Genomic DNA, 13,876 nt, shown 5'->3' on the forward strand with positions numbered 1-13,876 from the left:
AAGTGTTTGAAAAAGAAGCTGGTTATGACTGTTGAAATGCATTCAGATACCAAACAGAATCCACACCTTGATCATATGAGGTTGTAACTGCTAATAAATTGGAGCTTTAGTTAACTTTGAGGGTCTACAATAATATAGACAGTTTGATTTTTAAAATATGTATGTATGCATGCATGCATGCATGTAGCTACATCAAACACTTCCCAAACATACTGTGGCAACCTGGTAGTGGTAGAAAGTGCCATCAAGTCACAGCTGAGCTATGGTGACCCTGAGGAGTTTCCAAGGCAACAGATGTTCAGACATAGTTTGCCATCGCCTGCCACTGTGAAGTGACCCTGGACTTCCTTTGAAAACAAATTCTCTATCCACTCTACTTTGTTTGCTTGTATCCTCTTAAATTAAGCCAGCATCTGGCAACCTTAATAAATCCAAAGAAAGAACATATCACCGTAATCATATATTCTCAGTGCAAAGCACACCTACCTTTTTCTGACCATGGCTTGGTATAATAGCTTTTCCTAAAACTTGAATAGGTTGTTGTAGAACCACGCTCAAATATGGGGTCATTTTGTTCCACCACACATTGCCCTTTGGTTCTTAAAACCTCTACAGTCAAACTAAATCAGGACATATAGGATATAAAGAAATGCAGTGAAAAATAATGATACATTATACAAAAATAATGATACAAATAATGATACATGATAATGATACATCAAATATACCAACGTATTTTAACAGTACTGGTCTCAAGATTACTTTGAGACGCTCTTCAGTGCATCAACAGAGATGTACAATTAATAATTTTCAAGGGTTTCAATGAAATCCAACAAAGCTCTATATTTTCCATGGTGACCATAGTTCATTAACCATGAAGACCACTGAAAGGAACAAAAATCCCAAACAGTTCTAGAAACACTTTCTCGGCTGTCAAAAATCTAACCTTTCTTCATCTAGAATAATTGAGCCATCTTCTGCCACTTTTACTCGAGGAACTAGAAGGGGGCCATCATCCTCTTCTTCCTCTTCTTCCTCCACTTCCTCATTTTCATCTTCATGATCCACAATAATTTTTTCCTCGGGTCTGAAATTTTGAAAAGTAATACTTTACAGAAATATTCATCCAAGTTCACTGGTACTTTTTTTCTTTTTTAACACATGTTCTTCTCTAAGGCGCGCTCTCTCTTGCTGTTTTAGGATATACACACAGCAGAATAAGTTGAAATAATGAGCTGAACCTCTTCTAAGTATGCAGGGTGCCAAATGCTCATGTCTCCTTTCATGTAAAATCTCTCCTCAAATTAAGAATTACCACAACAGGAAGAAAAAATATATATCTTGGCCTTTTACAATGTCTTATTAGCAGAGGCGTAGCAAGGGGGAAAGCGCCCAGTGCACCAGTGCGTCCTCCGTACTCACCCCACCCCACCCCGGAACGCCCTTGCCACACCCCCATAGGGACGCGCACCCGGTGCATTGCACACACCCCTTCCCCCTTGGAGCTACGCCTCTGCCTATTAATTTTCCACTTACAATTGGTGTGGAGGACCTCTGAAAAACACAATCCCTTGCCTGAAATTATATAGTTCATTTTACCACTTTTTTATACTGCTTATGTAGGTCAGTCTACAGTTTACTGTACATGTTCTTTTTAGGGTGCTATATAGTAACATTCTATCTAAAGTGACTTTTTGAATGCACTTTTAAGAATCACCATTAACCTATGACTCTAAGAATGAAAAACTAGCAAAATCCCTTTTACAAATGTAATGATAGCCAACTATTAATTTTTCCTAATGGCCACTGTCTCATGCCTTCTTTCATTAACCACAGCAGTTAGCCATTCTTAAACTTAACCCTGGGGGTCTTCCAAATCTAGCATTTCAAAGAAAGCATAATAGCAGAGGTTAGTAAAGCGGTGAGGGAATCTGCATCAAAAAGAAGAAGGGGAAAGAAGAACTTTTGGAGGTGGAGTTGATCTTAATCTAAGTTTGTATTTTCAGTTGGTTTATATGCCGTTGTTTTTTGTGCTCTCTGGCGTTTTTAGTCCTAGCATTTTTGGCTTTGGATATTTCTGAGAAAAGTAGCTTATAAAATGTTTCTGTAAACAAATAAAAGAGAGAGAGAGAAAAGAGAGTAAGAGCATCTGGACCTATGTCTTGTTCCCGGCTCTTACTGTCTTGCGCTTATTCTAAATAGGCCACAGCAAAGTTTTAACAGCAACAATATATTACCCAAAACATTTTTTTTCAGAAAAAGATACTAGGATTATAATCTTTATCACAAATGTACAGCTTTAGAATATTAAATTTACAAACCCCTCTATATTACAGATCAGATATGTAACCAATTCTATTCCCGTAGAAAATACAAAAATTACTCTTTTGCTTGGGATGACGTCTTTTCCAATTTCTTTTCTTCCACCAATGAAGACCTATTCAATATCAAACATTTTTATTAATCATTTATTCAAAAATAACCTGCAAACATTGTGTTTTAGTTTTACAGCAAACTGTCTACTCTTCCTGTGTGAGTTATAACCATTGACAAAAACAATGAAAGCTGCCTTCCTCTAGCCTTCCTCTGCTTGCATTCTTTAGGATTCAAGCTGTAACTTGTAAGTAATGTTCTGTTTATAATGTTTCAACTACTAGTACTAGTACTATAGCATAGTGGTTGAACTATTGTACTTGGACTAGGACACCTGAATTCAAATGCCCAGTCAATAGCTTAGGCCAATCATTCGATCTCTGACTACACAGCAGAGACTCTAAACCAACCTAATATCTTCAGAGGAATGGTAGAATATTAGAATAATTAATCAGTTAATTAAAGCAATTTACTTTTATAATAAAAATGTATACTTACTTCATGGGATTGTTTTCTGGCAGATAATATATGAAATCTCTCATAGTCATTTTTGAACGATCCTCTGGCATATGCTTTTCAATTACTGCATATTTATATTTCCGTTGTTGCTAAATACAAACAATAATTTTTATTTGTATTTTGTTTGTTACAGTTTTGCTTTAACAACTGGTATCAACTGTGAAACTTAGGAAACAGTTTTTAACAAGACAGAATGTGTTCCATTGTATAAGTAATGTGTTTTCTGTTCAAATGCCCATACTGTTTCTATAATAATCCGAAGTATGTGTAGAAATTAGGAACAAAACATTCTGATCACACAGTTGATAGCATATTTGTACCATAATCTTAAATATACGCATGTGCTGTTAAATATTGTTTACTTATTGGAATTATTTATTTATTTATTTATTATTTGATTTTTATAGACTGCCTAATCCACAGAGGGCTCTAGGCGGTTCACAATGCAATAAAACCCAATACATTAATTAAAACATTTAAAAACATTTGAAGTTCAGTATGCAGCATCATATCAGCGGCACCTGGTCTTAAGGCCGGCCTTAAGGCTGGGAGGGGCTGGCAGCACCATGAAACCAGCAGGGGCACTGCCAGAGATGACAAAACCATGGCAGGGCCTCACATATGCTGTGATTTGGATCAAACGTTCTTTCGTCATGTCTAATTTCTGTATTTTTCCATACCTTACCAACAAAACCAGATTCACTTTTAAAGACTTCCATTAAAAAAATGGAGAAAAAGCCCTGGAAAAAGTTGGAATTTGTTTTTGGTGTATGCAGCTTTTAAAAATTGCTACCAGACAAGGATAGGATCAGAACTAAACCAGACACATCACTTCAAGTCACAGGGTGGCAAAGAAAAGGACAGCACTGGAGTGCCAACCTGCAGTGCTGGATATACTGTAACAAGATGTCTGTGACAACAAGCTGTTAACCTAAAATAACTCTGATGCCATAATCTGAAGTTCCCATTTGCTATGGCAACATAAGGAAGAAGAAATAGAAGGTGTCTGAAGCATGCCAGAGGACGAGCAGAGAAGTAATTGTTAATTTCTGATCATGTTTTCCCTTAGGTCAAAGCCCTGTCTCCTCCAGCAGTTGAAGTCAGTGGAGTTGCAAAGACAATTTTCCAGCTCCTCCTGCAACCCAGCTCCAGCAAAGCACAAGACCCCGAATAACTTTACAGCTCATCAAAGAATATCAGCAGGGCCTTTATAAGACTGCTCATCGCTCAGGTGGAAGGCATGAGGCACACAGCTACAGCACTCTGTTCTCATCCCATGCACGCTTAGAGCCAAAGCTGACATTACTTTGTTGCACCTGCATGTAAGTGCATTGAAGTGTTCCCTATGCCCTCACAGCAGCTATAGGAAATTGCTTCTAAAAAGACAGAGAGAGAGGAAGAGAGAACCCAAGTAGGCTTGGAGTGGCACCATGGGGGAGGAAGGGCTGGTGGGGAGTGCTCTACTGGGTGAAGATTGTTTCAATAACTACAGTATTTTCCCTAACTAATGTTTCTGCTCCCTCTCTCATTGTCCCACCCACTTTGCACTGCTTCCCTAAGCCTAGCCACTAACTTAGTTGCTGTCATACTCATCCTTTTTGTTTCTTGGCTTTTTGAAGCAACCCCCCCCCCTTTGCCATAGGAACACTATTAAAGCCACCACCACCCACCATAGGAACACTGTTAAAGCATGTTCCCTCCCCCCAGCAATACAGTTGAAACTGCTTGAAAAGATGGGTGGAGATAAACTACTAGAATAATAAGTATCAGCCACTCCAAAAGAAGCACTTGTGGCTCCAGAATGTAAACCAGAACAAAGGTGACCAACAGAGTTTTTGAGAGGGACAACTGCTGGAGTGAGCCTATCAAACCACTTATTTTAATCACTGTCTTCAAGGGGATGCTTGCCACCACATTAAGTGTGGGGCCTCTTGTGGCCTTCATAAGTGTGGTTTCTGCTGTATTATAGAATCAAGTTTAAGCCTTCGGTGCCAGGCTACATAGAATCTAGATCAGGGGTAGGGAACCTGCGGCTCTTCTGCCCTTGCACTGCGGCTCCATGAGCCGAGCCGCCGGCTTCATCCTTGCCCGCCCTGCAGGCAGCAGGGCAGGTGCACCAATTGCCCGTAGCCAACTGGGCCGTGCTGCGGGCTTCCCCTCTCGCCTGCCCCATTGGAGTGGGGCGGGCGCTTTCCCAGCGGCCGGCAAGGCCGAGCCGCCAGCTTCATCCTTGCCCGCCCTGTAGGCAGCAGAGTGGGCGCACCAATTGCCCGCGGCCGGCTGGGCAGCGTCGCGGGCTTTCCCTCTCGCCCGCCTTGTTCGAGCGGGGTGGGCACTTTCCCCGCAGCCGGCAAGGCCGAGCCACTGGCCCCATTCTTGTCCGCCCTGCAGGCAGCAGGGCGGGTGCATCCATGCGCTTCTCAGAATGAGTGGAGTAAAAGGTAAAAAAGCCCAATATATACAGTGTTATCTTTATTTTAAATGTCAAAAATTATTTGCGGCTCCAAGTGTTTTCTTTTCCCGTGGAAAATGGGTCCAAATGGCTCTTTGAGTGTTAAAGGTGTAGTAATGCACTGCTGACCCAGCAGCACCGTAGTAGAACGTTGGCACACCAACGGACCTACGGCCTTCTGGTCGCACCCACCCCCACCTCCCCAACCCCGTATGAGTCACGGGTCATGAACTATCTGGCTCAGTCACCGGGCGCAGGGACAATGGTCTTGCCCCCAGGTGAGGATTAGGCTTAGACGGTTACGCTCCTCTCCGCACGTAGCCAGGTGAGATCATGCATCACATGATGATCTCCCGAATTCTCCGCTCTCCCGGAACTCTCCTCCGCTCTCCCCTTCTACACGCCCTCGAGCAGAATGATAATAAAAGGTGTCAGGAACCAGCTCGCGGGAGATTCGCGAGGAACACGGGCCTCGGCGCTCCCGCCGCTGGCGATCTCCACCAGATGTTATCTCCGGGCTATTCTCTGCCTTCGCGTTTCTTAAGAGGCTGACTAATGGGTCGACTACAAGCTGGTGCCGAAAACCCGGAATCCTCGAACCTCCACCCTGCTCACCGCCGCCTGGGGAAGGGCAGCGATACCGATCGTCCGCTGGATCATGCATCCAGGGACCACTGCTTCGGTATCGCCTGTCCTCTGGATCAAGCGCATCCAGAGACACGCTGGCCCTAGGACACTCTCTCGCCCGGGACGGAACACCGGTGAGTATGGGAGCTTGGTAAAAGCAGGGCTTATGACAAGCACGCTGATCAACTGAAAGCGCGAAGAAATGCGGCAGGGTCCCCGTAAAGAGAAGGGAGCTGCGCAAATTGGTTGAGGAGATTGAAGCTCAGTGTGCATGGTCCCCAGAGGGGGGGACATTGAATCTGGCGACTGGGAAAACATCGGGCGCACTCTTTACAGAGCCTCGCTACCGGGACGATGTCACTGCTACTGACGTGGAGATGAATGTTATGTCGCCATCAGCCTGCAGACCTATGGCTCCCTTTGCTGCAGGCCGCCCTCCTTCCCACCTCTCACCTTCACTTTCAACCCCGGAATTTTCTCTATCCGCCAAATTGGACTTCTGTCCTCCTTCTGCCCCCCCTGGTTCTTCCTCGCCTATTTCAAACTCTCCCCGCTGCTCAGCCGCCCCCTCCCCTTGCTTCGCCTTCATTTTCTCCGAAGCTAATTGCACCTCCGCCAGCGCCATCGTGAACGGGCGCTGGTTTCAAAACTCTCGCAGAGCGTGATAGCCACGATCTGCAGAAGAGAGAAACCCTGACGGAAGACGATGCCGACATTCTTGCATTGTCAGCCCCGGCCCATTCTTACAGATACCGGTGGGGAGGGTGGGCGTCTATCCGCTGGCTGTCGAAGCAATCAGCCTCTTTAAGCCATAAATATTCCTCACTTCGAGCTTCGCAGTTTACGCGATGCGAGACGTAGGAATCACTTCAGCCCCTACTGGAGAGGCATGCTGGAGGTAATCGCGATGAACCCCCTATGCGTTCCGGACGACTGGACAACCACCTTTCGTGATGCTCCTGGAGCCCCTGCACAATTTGTGATCTTAAAAGCGAAATTCCACCAGCAATGCATCAGCAGGGGAGCCGCCTCCGGCGGCGCCTACACAGCCGCTTCGCCAGCTTTATCGCTCTCGCTGCTTTCGCCAACCCTAACGCATCAGATTAACCTGCCTGAGGCCACCCTTACGGTCGCCTCTGAGTGCGCCTACAAGGCATTTATCAAAGTCCCCAATGCCGGCCAGCCAACTCCAGAGTTTCTTCCATCCAGCAAAAACCCCAAGAGCCCTATGCCGAAGTTTGTGAACAGGCTTCAGGAAGCTCTCAAAAAAGGCAGGTAGATAGCGTAAGAGGCCTGTGAATGAGCTCCTCATGCGCCTCGCAAAGAGAACGCCTCCACTGAGTGCCGCAGAGCAATCACGGGCCTGGGCAAGAATCCTGAGCTGGCCGACATGCTTAAAGCTTGCCAGGACATCGGATCCTCCGCTCACCAAGCTAACCTCCTCGCCGCAGCACTCTCCACCACCAGGGGACAGCCCCAGGGGGATTGCTTTAACTGCGGCAGGTCAGGACACTTCCGGAGGGAGTGCAGGCAGCCCGGCGGGGGGGCCTACAACCCCGATGGAGGAGGGTCCTCCCCCAGGAGGAGAAGGCCGCCTAAAACCCGGTGCCCACGATGCCAGAAAGGCTTCCACTGGAGAAACGACTGCCCGTCGGGAAACTCCCGCCCGGGCATCTCCCCAGCCCAGGACCAAGGAGGAGAGTACTAGAGCAGACCCAAACACCGAGGCCCCTGCCAAAACCACCCCCCTCTCGTGGCATCTCGCTCGCATGCACCCAGCCTATCTCCTTTAAGTTCCCCCACGAGGTTCTTGTCGCCCCAACCCAGTATGACGAGCCCATCCCTACCGGGACTATTGGGCTAGTGCTGCCAAAGGCCTCTGCCGCTGAACAGGGACTGTTCATCGTCCCCGGAGTGATCGACTCCACGCACCAAGGACCCATCCATCTCCAGGTCTGGACAAACATCCCACAGGAATTGCCTGCCGGAGCCAGCTGCGCTCAGTTGATTCTCTTGCCCCATGCGTTGCCCGCTGCCGACCCAATAAAGGCTACAAGCCCCAGCAGCCAACATGGCGCAGCCCACACCACCATCGCAGCGGTGGAGACGCCGATCGGGAGCTCCCGCCCATACCTGGAGCTCGCCATAGAAGGATGTATGTTCAAGGGCCTGGTAGACACCGGCGCTGATGTTACCGTCATCAGAGCAGCCGAGTGGCCCGACCAGTGGCCGACCGAGGCTTGCCCGCACATCTGGGGGGTGGGGGGGAGACAAACCGCGAGACGGAGCATCCGCCCGCTCACGGTCAACAGCCCAGGACTCGAGCGGCAGCTCACAGTCCGCCCCATCGTTTTAGACATCCATGTCAATCTCTGGGGAAGGGACCTCATGAGTCAGGTCAAAACGACTTTGGTCTGGGATGGGTAAAGCCATCACAGATCATTGATCCCAACTGTGACTTCCGAAATTCACTTCCTAATTTCCGTAAGGAAACTATTTCCCTCTCCCCCTCTCTTCTCCTTCTGTTTTTCGACCAGTTAAGGCGGGAGGGCCAATTGGCTGACTAGCCCTCCCTGGATTAAAATCTGGGCCCGTCCTGGTACCGCAGCACTGCCAGGACAGGCCCCAGGTTAAAAAGGGGCTGCCACCATTATGCCCCTAATACCCAAACCTGCTTGGGTTATGGCTGCCCAGCGCCTGGCAACTTTACCAATACCACGTTAAAAGCCAGGCGCTTAGCCGAAACCGCCCCTTAAGGAGCGGTCTCGGCGGGCGGCAATTCCCAAAGATAATTCGATCACAAATTTCGCGCCACTCCAGCCTTCCTGCATTAGCCACCAAGGTCACGGTAAGTGCAACTCCCTTGCAAAGAAACCCCCCCCTTTTTTCCTTTGGGTGTGCGAGGAATCTGCCTCTAATCGCCTGATTGCTTCATTCCCCGGATGCACCCATCCCCCCAAAAGGCGCTTCCAAAGCCCCCTTTGTGTTGCTGATTAAGCATGCATACCCACAATCCCCCCAGGACCCGCCTGTCCCCTCCCCCCTCGAGGCTCGGACCCTCGCCTTGACGCACCCTGATGACGCTCTGAAGCCAATTCCCACCAGGGTCGCCTACCTCCTGCCCTCCCTGTCAAACAATTAAAGAAAGAGGAGTAGGCGGCCCCCAGTAGGATTGCATTAAAAGCAACCTTCACGCAGGCTGCAAAACAAGCCTTCTTATATTAAACTCTAAACCCCAACTCAAACAAAAAACTCGATCTTGATCTCCCGCCACCCGCTCTAGAACCGAGCCTGGCGGGACCCGGCCCCCTCCTATAACCTGGGGAAGGGGGTGTGCTTCAGTCCCTATTCCTACAGGCTCCTGTGGATTCCGACTCGCCATGACGGGCCAGCCCATGGAATGGCGCCAGGAGGAAACCAACCCCATCCCAGAGATGGAACACATCTCTCTGAAGGATCCCGCCCAGCGGCCTCAACGGGAACGCCGACGCCGACGCCCAGACGGTCCAAAGACCCGGATGACCTGGGGAAACGTCAAAGCAACCGCCAGCCAAGCTCAAGAGCTGCTGCGCCAGCAAGGCCACCCCGAGACGCCCGAGAACCTCTGTGCCGCTCTCTTTGCGATCATCACCGCCAACTCGGCGGCCACCATCCTTTGCCTGCTCTGCTGCCTCCTACCGATGGCAATCGGCCACCCCCTGACGAGCTTTCACCAGACCAACATCTGGGAGCAGTTTGCTGCCGCTGCCAACGTCTCATCTTTCTGCCTGGGCCAGTACCTAGGAGTCGGGAGCCTGCTAAGCTCCTGCCTGCTCCCCGTTTGCAAAGCCCCCGGAGACTTCCTAGCGGAGTCTGGCTTAAGCCCCTTTATGAATGCTTCATCCATCAAGTACTCTATGAGCGCTGACTGGGGACCCGTCGTCCAAACCCTCCCGGCCGGCGCTCTCTCCCTTGTCACCAAGACTGTCGCTAATCACGAGTCCAACACCTGCGCCCGCATCTCCGGCGCGGCGAGACGAGGAACCGACCCGGGCCCATTCACCGGTTCGGCCAACTGGAACTGCACGCACACCGAGGACATTCCCCCCGTGTTCGGGAACATCTTGCTCCCGAAGGGTTGGTTCTGGACTTGCGGGGAGAGAACTTTCAACTACATCCCTGCTCGGCTCTCTGCCGGGACTCTCTGTTGCCTTAGTCGCCTCACCATCGTCCTGCCTCAGGCTCCACCCCGAGAGCCCGGGCGCCGCCGCCGCCGCTCCACTCTGACCCTCGACCCCTCTTGCCTGAGCGATGCGGTTGCCCTCTCCGAAGCGGAGTTCGTCTCCCTCGCAACTTCCCTAGTGGGAGTCCCCGGACTCGCTTCTTACAATGCTAAGACTATTGGCCGGCTGGCCTGTGCCCTTGCGAAGTCCATCAACTCTACCTCCACCGCTCTGGATGCCCTGGCCTCCGAGCAGCAGGAACTTCGTCAAGCGACCCTAGATAATCGTGCCGCTATTGATTACTTATTGTTGTTGCATCACCAAGGTTGTGAAAATGTACGTAATATGTGTTGCTTTAATCTCTCTGATAATTCCCAATTGATTCATATGAAAGTGCGCGAATTGCAGGAAGTTGTATCTAGTCTGAAGTATGATGTTTTGCCCCAATGGTGGTCAGCCCTCTGGAGCTGGCTGCCGGGAGGATGGTTAAGTGCTATTGTACAGCTCTGCATTGGTTTAATTGTATGCCTCATTATCGGATCTTGTTTCGTTCAATGTATGTCTAATATTGCCTGTAACCTATGTAAGAAGCCCCTCGACTTTCCCTTACCTCGCAGCCAAGTTCTAATGTTGCACAAACAGCTCGGTCAACTCGACCAAACAGCGGAGGAGACAAGCGTCCCCCTAAATCGCCCCTTAGCAATTCGGTCCCCCTTTTTCTAAAATGTAAAAAAGGAGGAGATGTAGTAATGCACTGCTGACCCAGCAGCACCGTAGTAGAACGTTGGCACACCAACGGACCTACGGCCTTCTGGTCGCACCGCACCCCCACTCCTCAACCCCGTATGAGTCACGGGTCATGAACTATCTGGCTCAGTCACCGGGCGCAGGGACAATGGTCTTGCCCCCAGGTGAGGATTAGGCTTAGACGCTTACGCTCCTCTCCGCACGTAGCCAGGTGAGATCATGCATCACATGATGATCTCCCGACCTCCCGCTCTCCCGGAACTCCCTCCGTTCCTCCCTTCTACACGCCCCCGATAGAATGATAATAAAAGGTGCCAGGAACCAGCACGCGGGAGATTCGCTAGGAACACGGACCTCCGCGCTCCCGCTGCTGGCGATCTCCACCAGATGTTATCTCCGCGTCTCGTCTCGTTCTTGCGCTGACCACGTGGGTCGACTACAAAAGGTTCCCTACCCCTGATCTAGATCCTTCCAATCACTGCATGGAGGGGTAGGTTTATAAGTGAATGGGATACGTGTGTCACAACCCACACACCCCTATAAAAGACCCACCATTAGCTTCTTCATCACAATATTGCAAAAATACATTGCCATACCTTTTCTTTCTTCAGTTCATCCTGGAGTAGCCGTCTCAGCTTCTTAACTTTGATTATTTTATCATGATCAGAGCATATCTCGTTCTCCTTTGCTGCTGCTGCTGTTTTTGGCTGTTGTATTTCTTCCTGAATCAAACTTTCTTGAGTGGGTCTCTCTTTGAGGGGGGAGGGCATGTTGTTCTGCTGGACTTCATCACCTTTATGAGATGTCACAGACAGGCTGGTCTCCTTATTAATAAATGTTTTACATGGAGAAAATTGTGGTACTTGGGGAAGGGGTGTTTTCTTCTCAGGTAATATGGGAGACTTTTCAATATTAATCTTCTCACATGAAGATGATTCCTTCTGGAGGGCAGAGTTAACAGGAGGAAGAGAATGAGGTACCTGCTTCTGAGAACATTTTGCCACTGAACTGATAGCATGGCGTACAGAAGGAAGTGCAACTCTTGGTTTAGCAAGATTGGGCATTGTGGATATTCGTTTTCGTCTTTGTAAAGGGACATCTGTGAGTTTACTACTATCTCCATCACCACGTGGATTGCTGCTCTTTTCATCTCTAGAAAATTCAGAGTAAAAAAAATGTTAAGAAATAAGCCTGTCCCAAAAAGGCAGTTGGACTATTATCAGCAAATTAAGGGAATGCCCCAAAGTATAGAATATCAGGAAATTCATTTTTGAAAACACACTTATCTGGTTTAGATATCCAAATTAACCCAGTAACATCCTGAAAGTGGCATGGGCCCACACCAACAGCGTAAGTGGCAGCTATGGTGGCAGGAAAGGCAAACAGGGCACCGGGCAAGAGCAGCACAGTTGCTCAGTGTCCATCCAATCCGGAAGAGGCTGCGTCCCTCAGAGTTGCACCAGCAGAACCCGGAAGAGGCTGCGTCCCCCAGAGCTGCACCAGCAGAACAGAGGATGCGGGCACAACTGGGGGCAGGCCCCTTCCCAGCTGCAGACCTATACCACACAAAAATGTGGCATAAGCCCTTTCCTCCAATGGAGCTATTTGCGGGGTAGGTGGTTTTTCAGTTTCGCCTTCTTTCTGTACTGCCCGAAACCACTTTCGGGAAGCACAGAGCCACTTTCGCCACACCATCCCTAGCCACCGCAGAGCTATCTCTCCCTTCTGGATTGGACTGCCTGTGATTTAATATCAGGAGTAGGCAAACTCAAATTCACCACTCATATGAAAACATGTAAAGACACTAATATAGTATATGCTAATGATGCAAACAGTTTTGAAAAGCTTGTGAAAGAGCTTATTCATAACTGATACAGCTAACCCTTTTTAAATAAGCCTACTCACATAATACTTTAACCATGATTTAAAACCAGATACTATAAATCTGTGATTATTTCTGTATAAATGTGAAATAGGTAGCAGTCTTAGAAAAACAGGAACAAGGATTTTCATGCACAAGCATAAAAAGCACAGCACTGCTTGGTACTCACATAGGATTTGGATTTTTTTTTAAATGCATCTTTCAAAATAATTTTTTATTAATTTTCTCAATATGGTTATACACAGAATTAGAAAATAGTTAACAGAAAAAGTAAACTACCCAAAGAACAAGAACACAACAACAGACAAGGAACTTAATATGCCAACACTTAGACATATAAGCATAATACCATTTTGAGAAAAGACCTTTGATCCTTTTTTCCCATCTAGCATTCTATTCTTGGATTATTTCATTATCACCCACTGATGTATATCAATTTAACAAGTACTTATAACCTTAACTATTAACAAATTTATGTTACTGATTCAGCCTCATACTGAATGAAAATTGGCATCATAATGGTTATTTTTCCATCTTTTGGAACAGAGACTGATATTAATGATAATTTCCTTTCTCAATTCAGAACCTCTTGGATGTATTCTATCCAACCTTAGTTATGTATTAATGTTAACTTGTCAATCAGCCCTAGAACCTCTTTAGACATCTCTACAATCGTTTGTTAAATATTACTGAATTCACTTGGAAACTGGACACAAACTTCCATATACCTATCAAGTACAACACTAATATCTTGCTTTTTAAAAAAATGCATTCTGCTAATTGCTGTGTCTGCTTTTATATATAAAATGTGTTTCAGATCTTTCTAACACTATACAGTTTTCAATATATAAACACCTTATTTCAAATAATTTCCAGTATGTTACATAATTTTGCAAAGGAGATAGTAAGAGAGACAGGGACAAACACCAACATTATTTTTACTGGATTCCTAATTAAAGCCCCTTCTAAACATTTATAGCTGTACAAATTTAATTATTAATCCTCCAGTTTTCCACCTAAACAAAATATTAATTTGCACTTGCTCCTTGATAAATATTGCTTGAGTATTTCAGT

At 47.4% G+C, this 13,876-nt stretch overlaps 1 protein-coding gene across 5 annotated transcripts in view; it reads right to left on the bottom strand.

The window, feature by feature from the left end:
- Window positions 1–13,876, bottom strand: part of BDP1 (B double prime 1, subunit of RNA polymerase III transcription initiation factor IIIB) — a 56,749-nt gene that overhangs the window by 40,586 nt on the left and 2,287 nt on the right. For 4 of the 5 annotated variants that reach the window (XM_048503138.1, XM_048503137.1, XM_048503135.1 and 1 more), the window contains exons 2-6: window positions 11,517–12,072; window positions 2,872–2,981; window positions 2,384–2,437; window positions 947–1,087; window positions 487–620 (exon numbers count right to left, since the gene is read on the bottom strand). In XM_048503138.1, coding sequence (XP_048359095.1) covers window positions 487–620; window positions 947–1,087; window positions 2,384–2,437; window positions 2,872–2,981; window positions 11,517–12,072 — 995 coding nt within the window. The remainder of the gene's footprint in view (window positions 1–486; window positions 621–946; window positions 1,088–2,383; window positions 2,438–2,871; window positions 2,982–11,516; window positions 12,073–13,876) is intronic. The other variant, XM_048503136.1, reaches the window with a different exon arrangement.

The sequence above is a fragment of the Sphaerodactylus townsendi genome, linkage group LG07 (assembly GCF_021028975.2).
Source record: "Sphaerodactylus townsendi isolate TG3544 linkage group LG07, MPM_Stown_v2.3, whole genome shotgun sequence".
Lineage (NCBI taxonomy): Eukaryota > Metazoa > Chordata > Lepidosauria > Squamata > Sphaerodactylidae > Sphaerodactylus > Sphaerodactylus townsendi.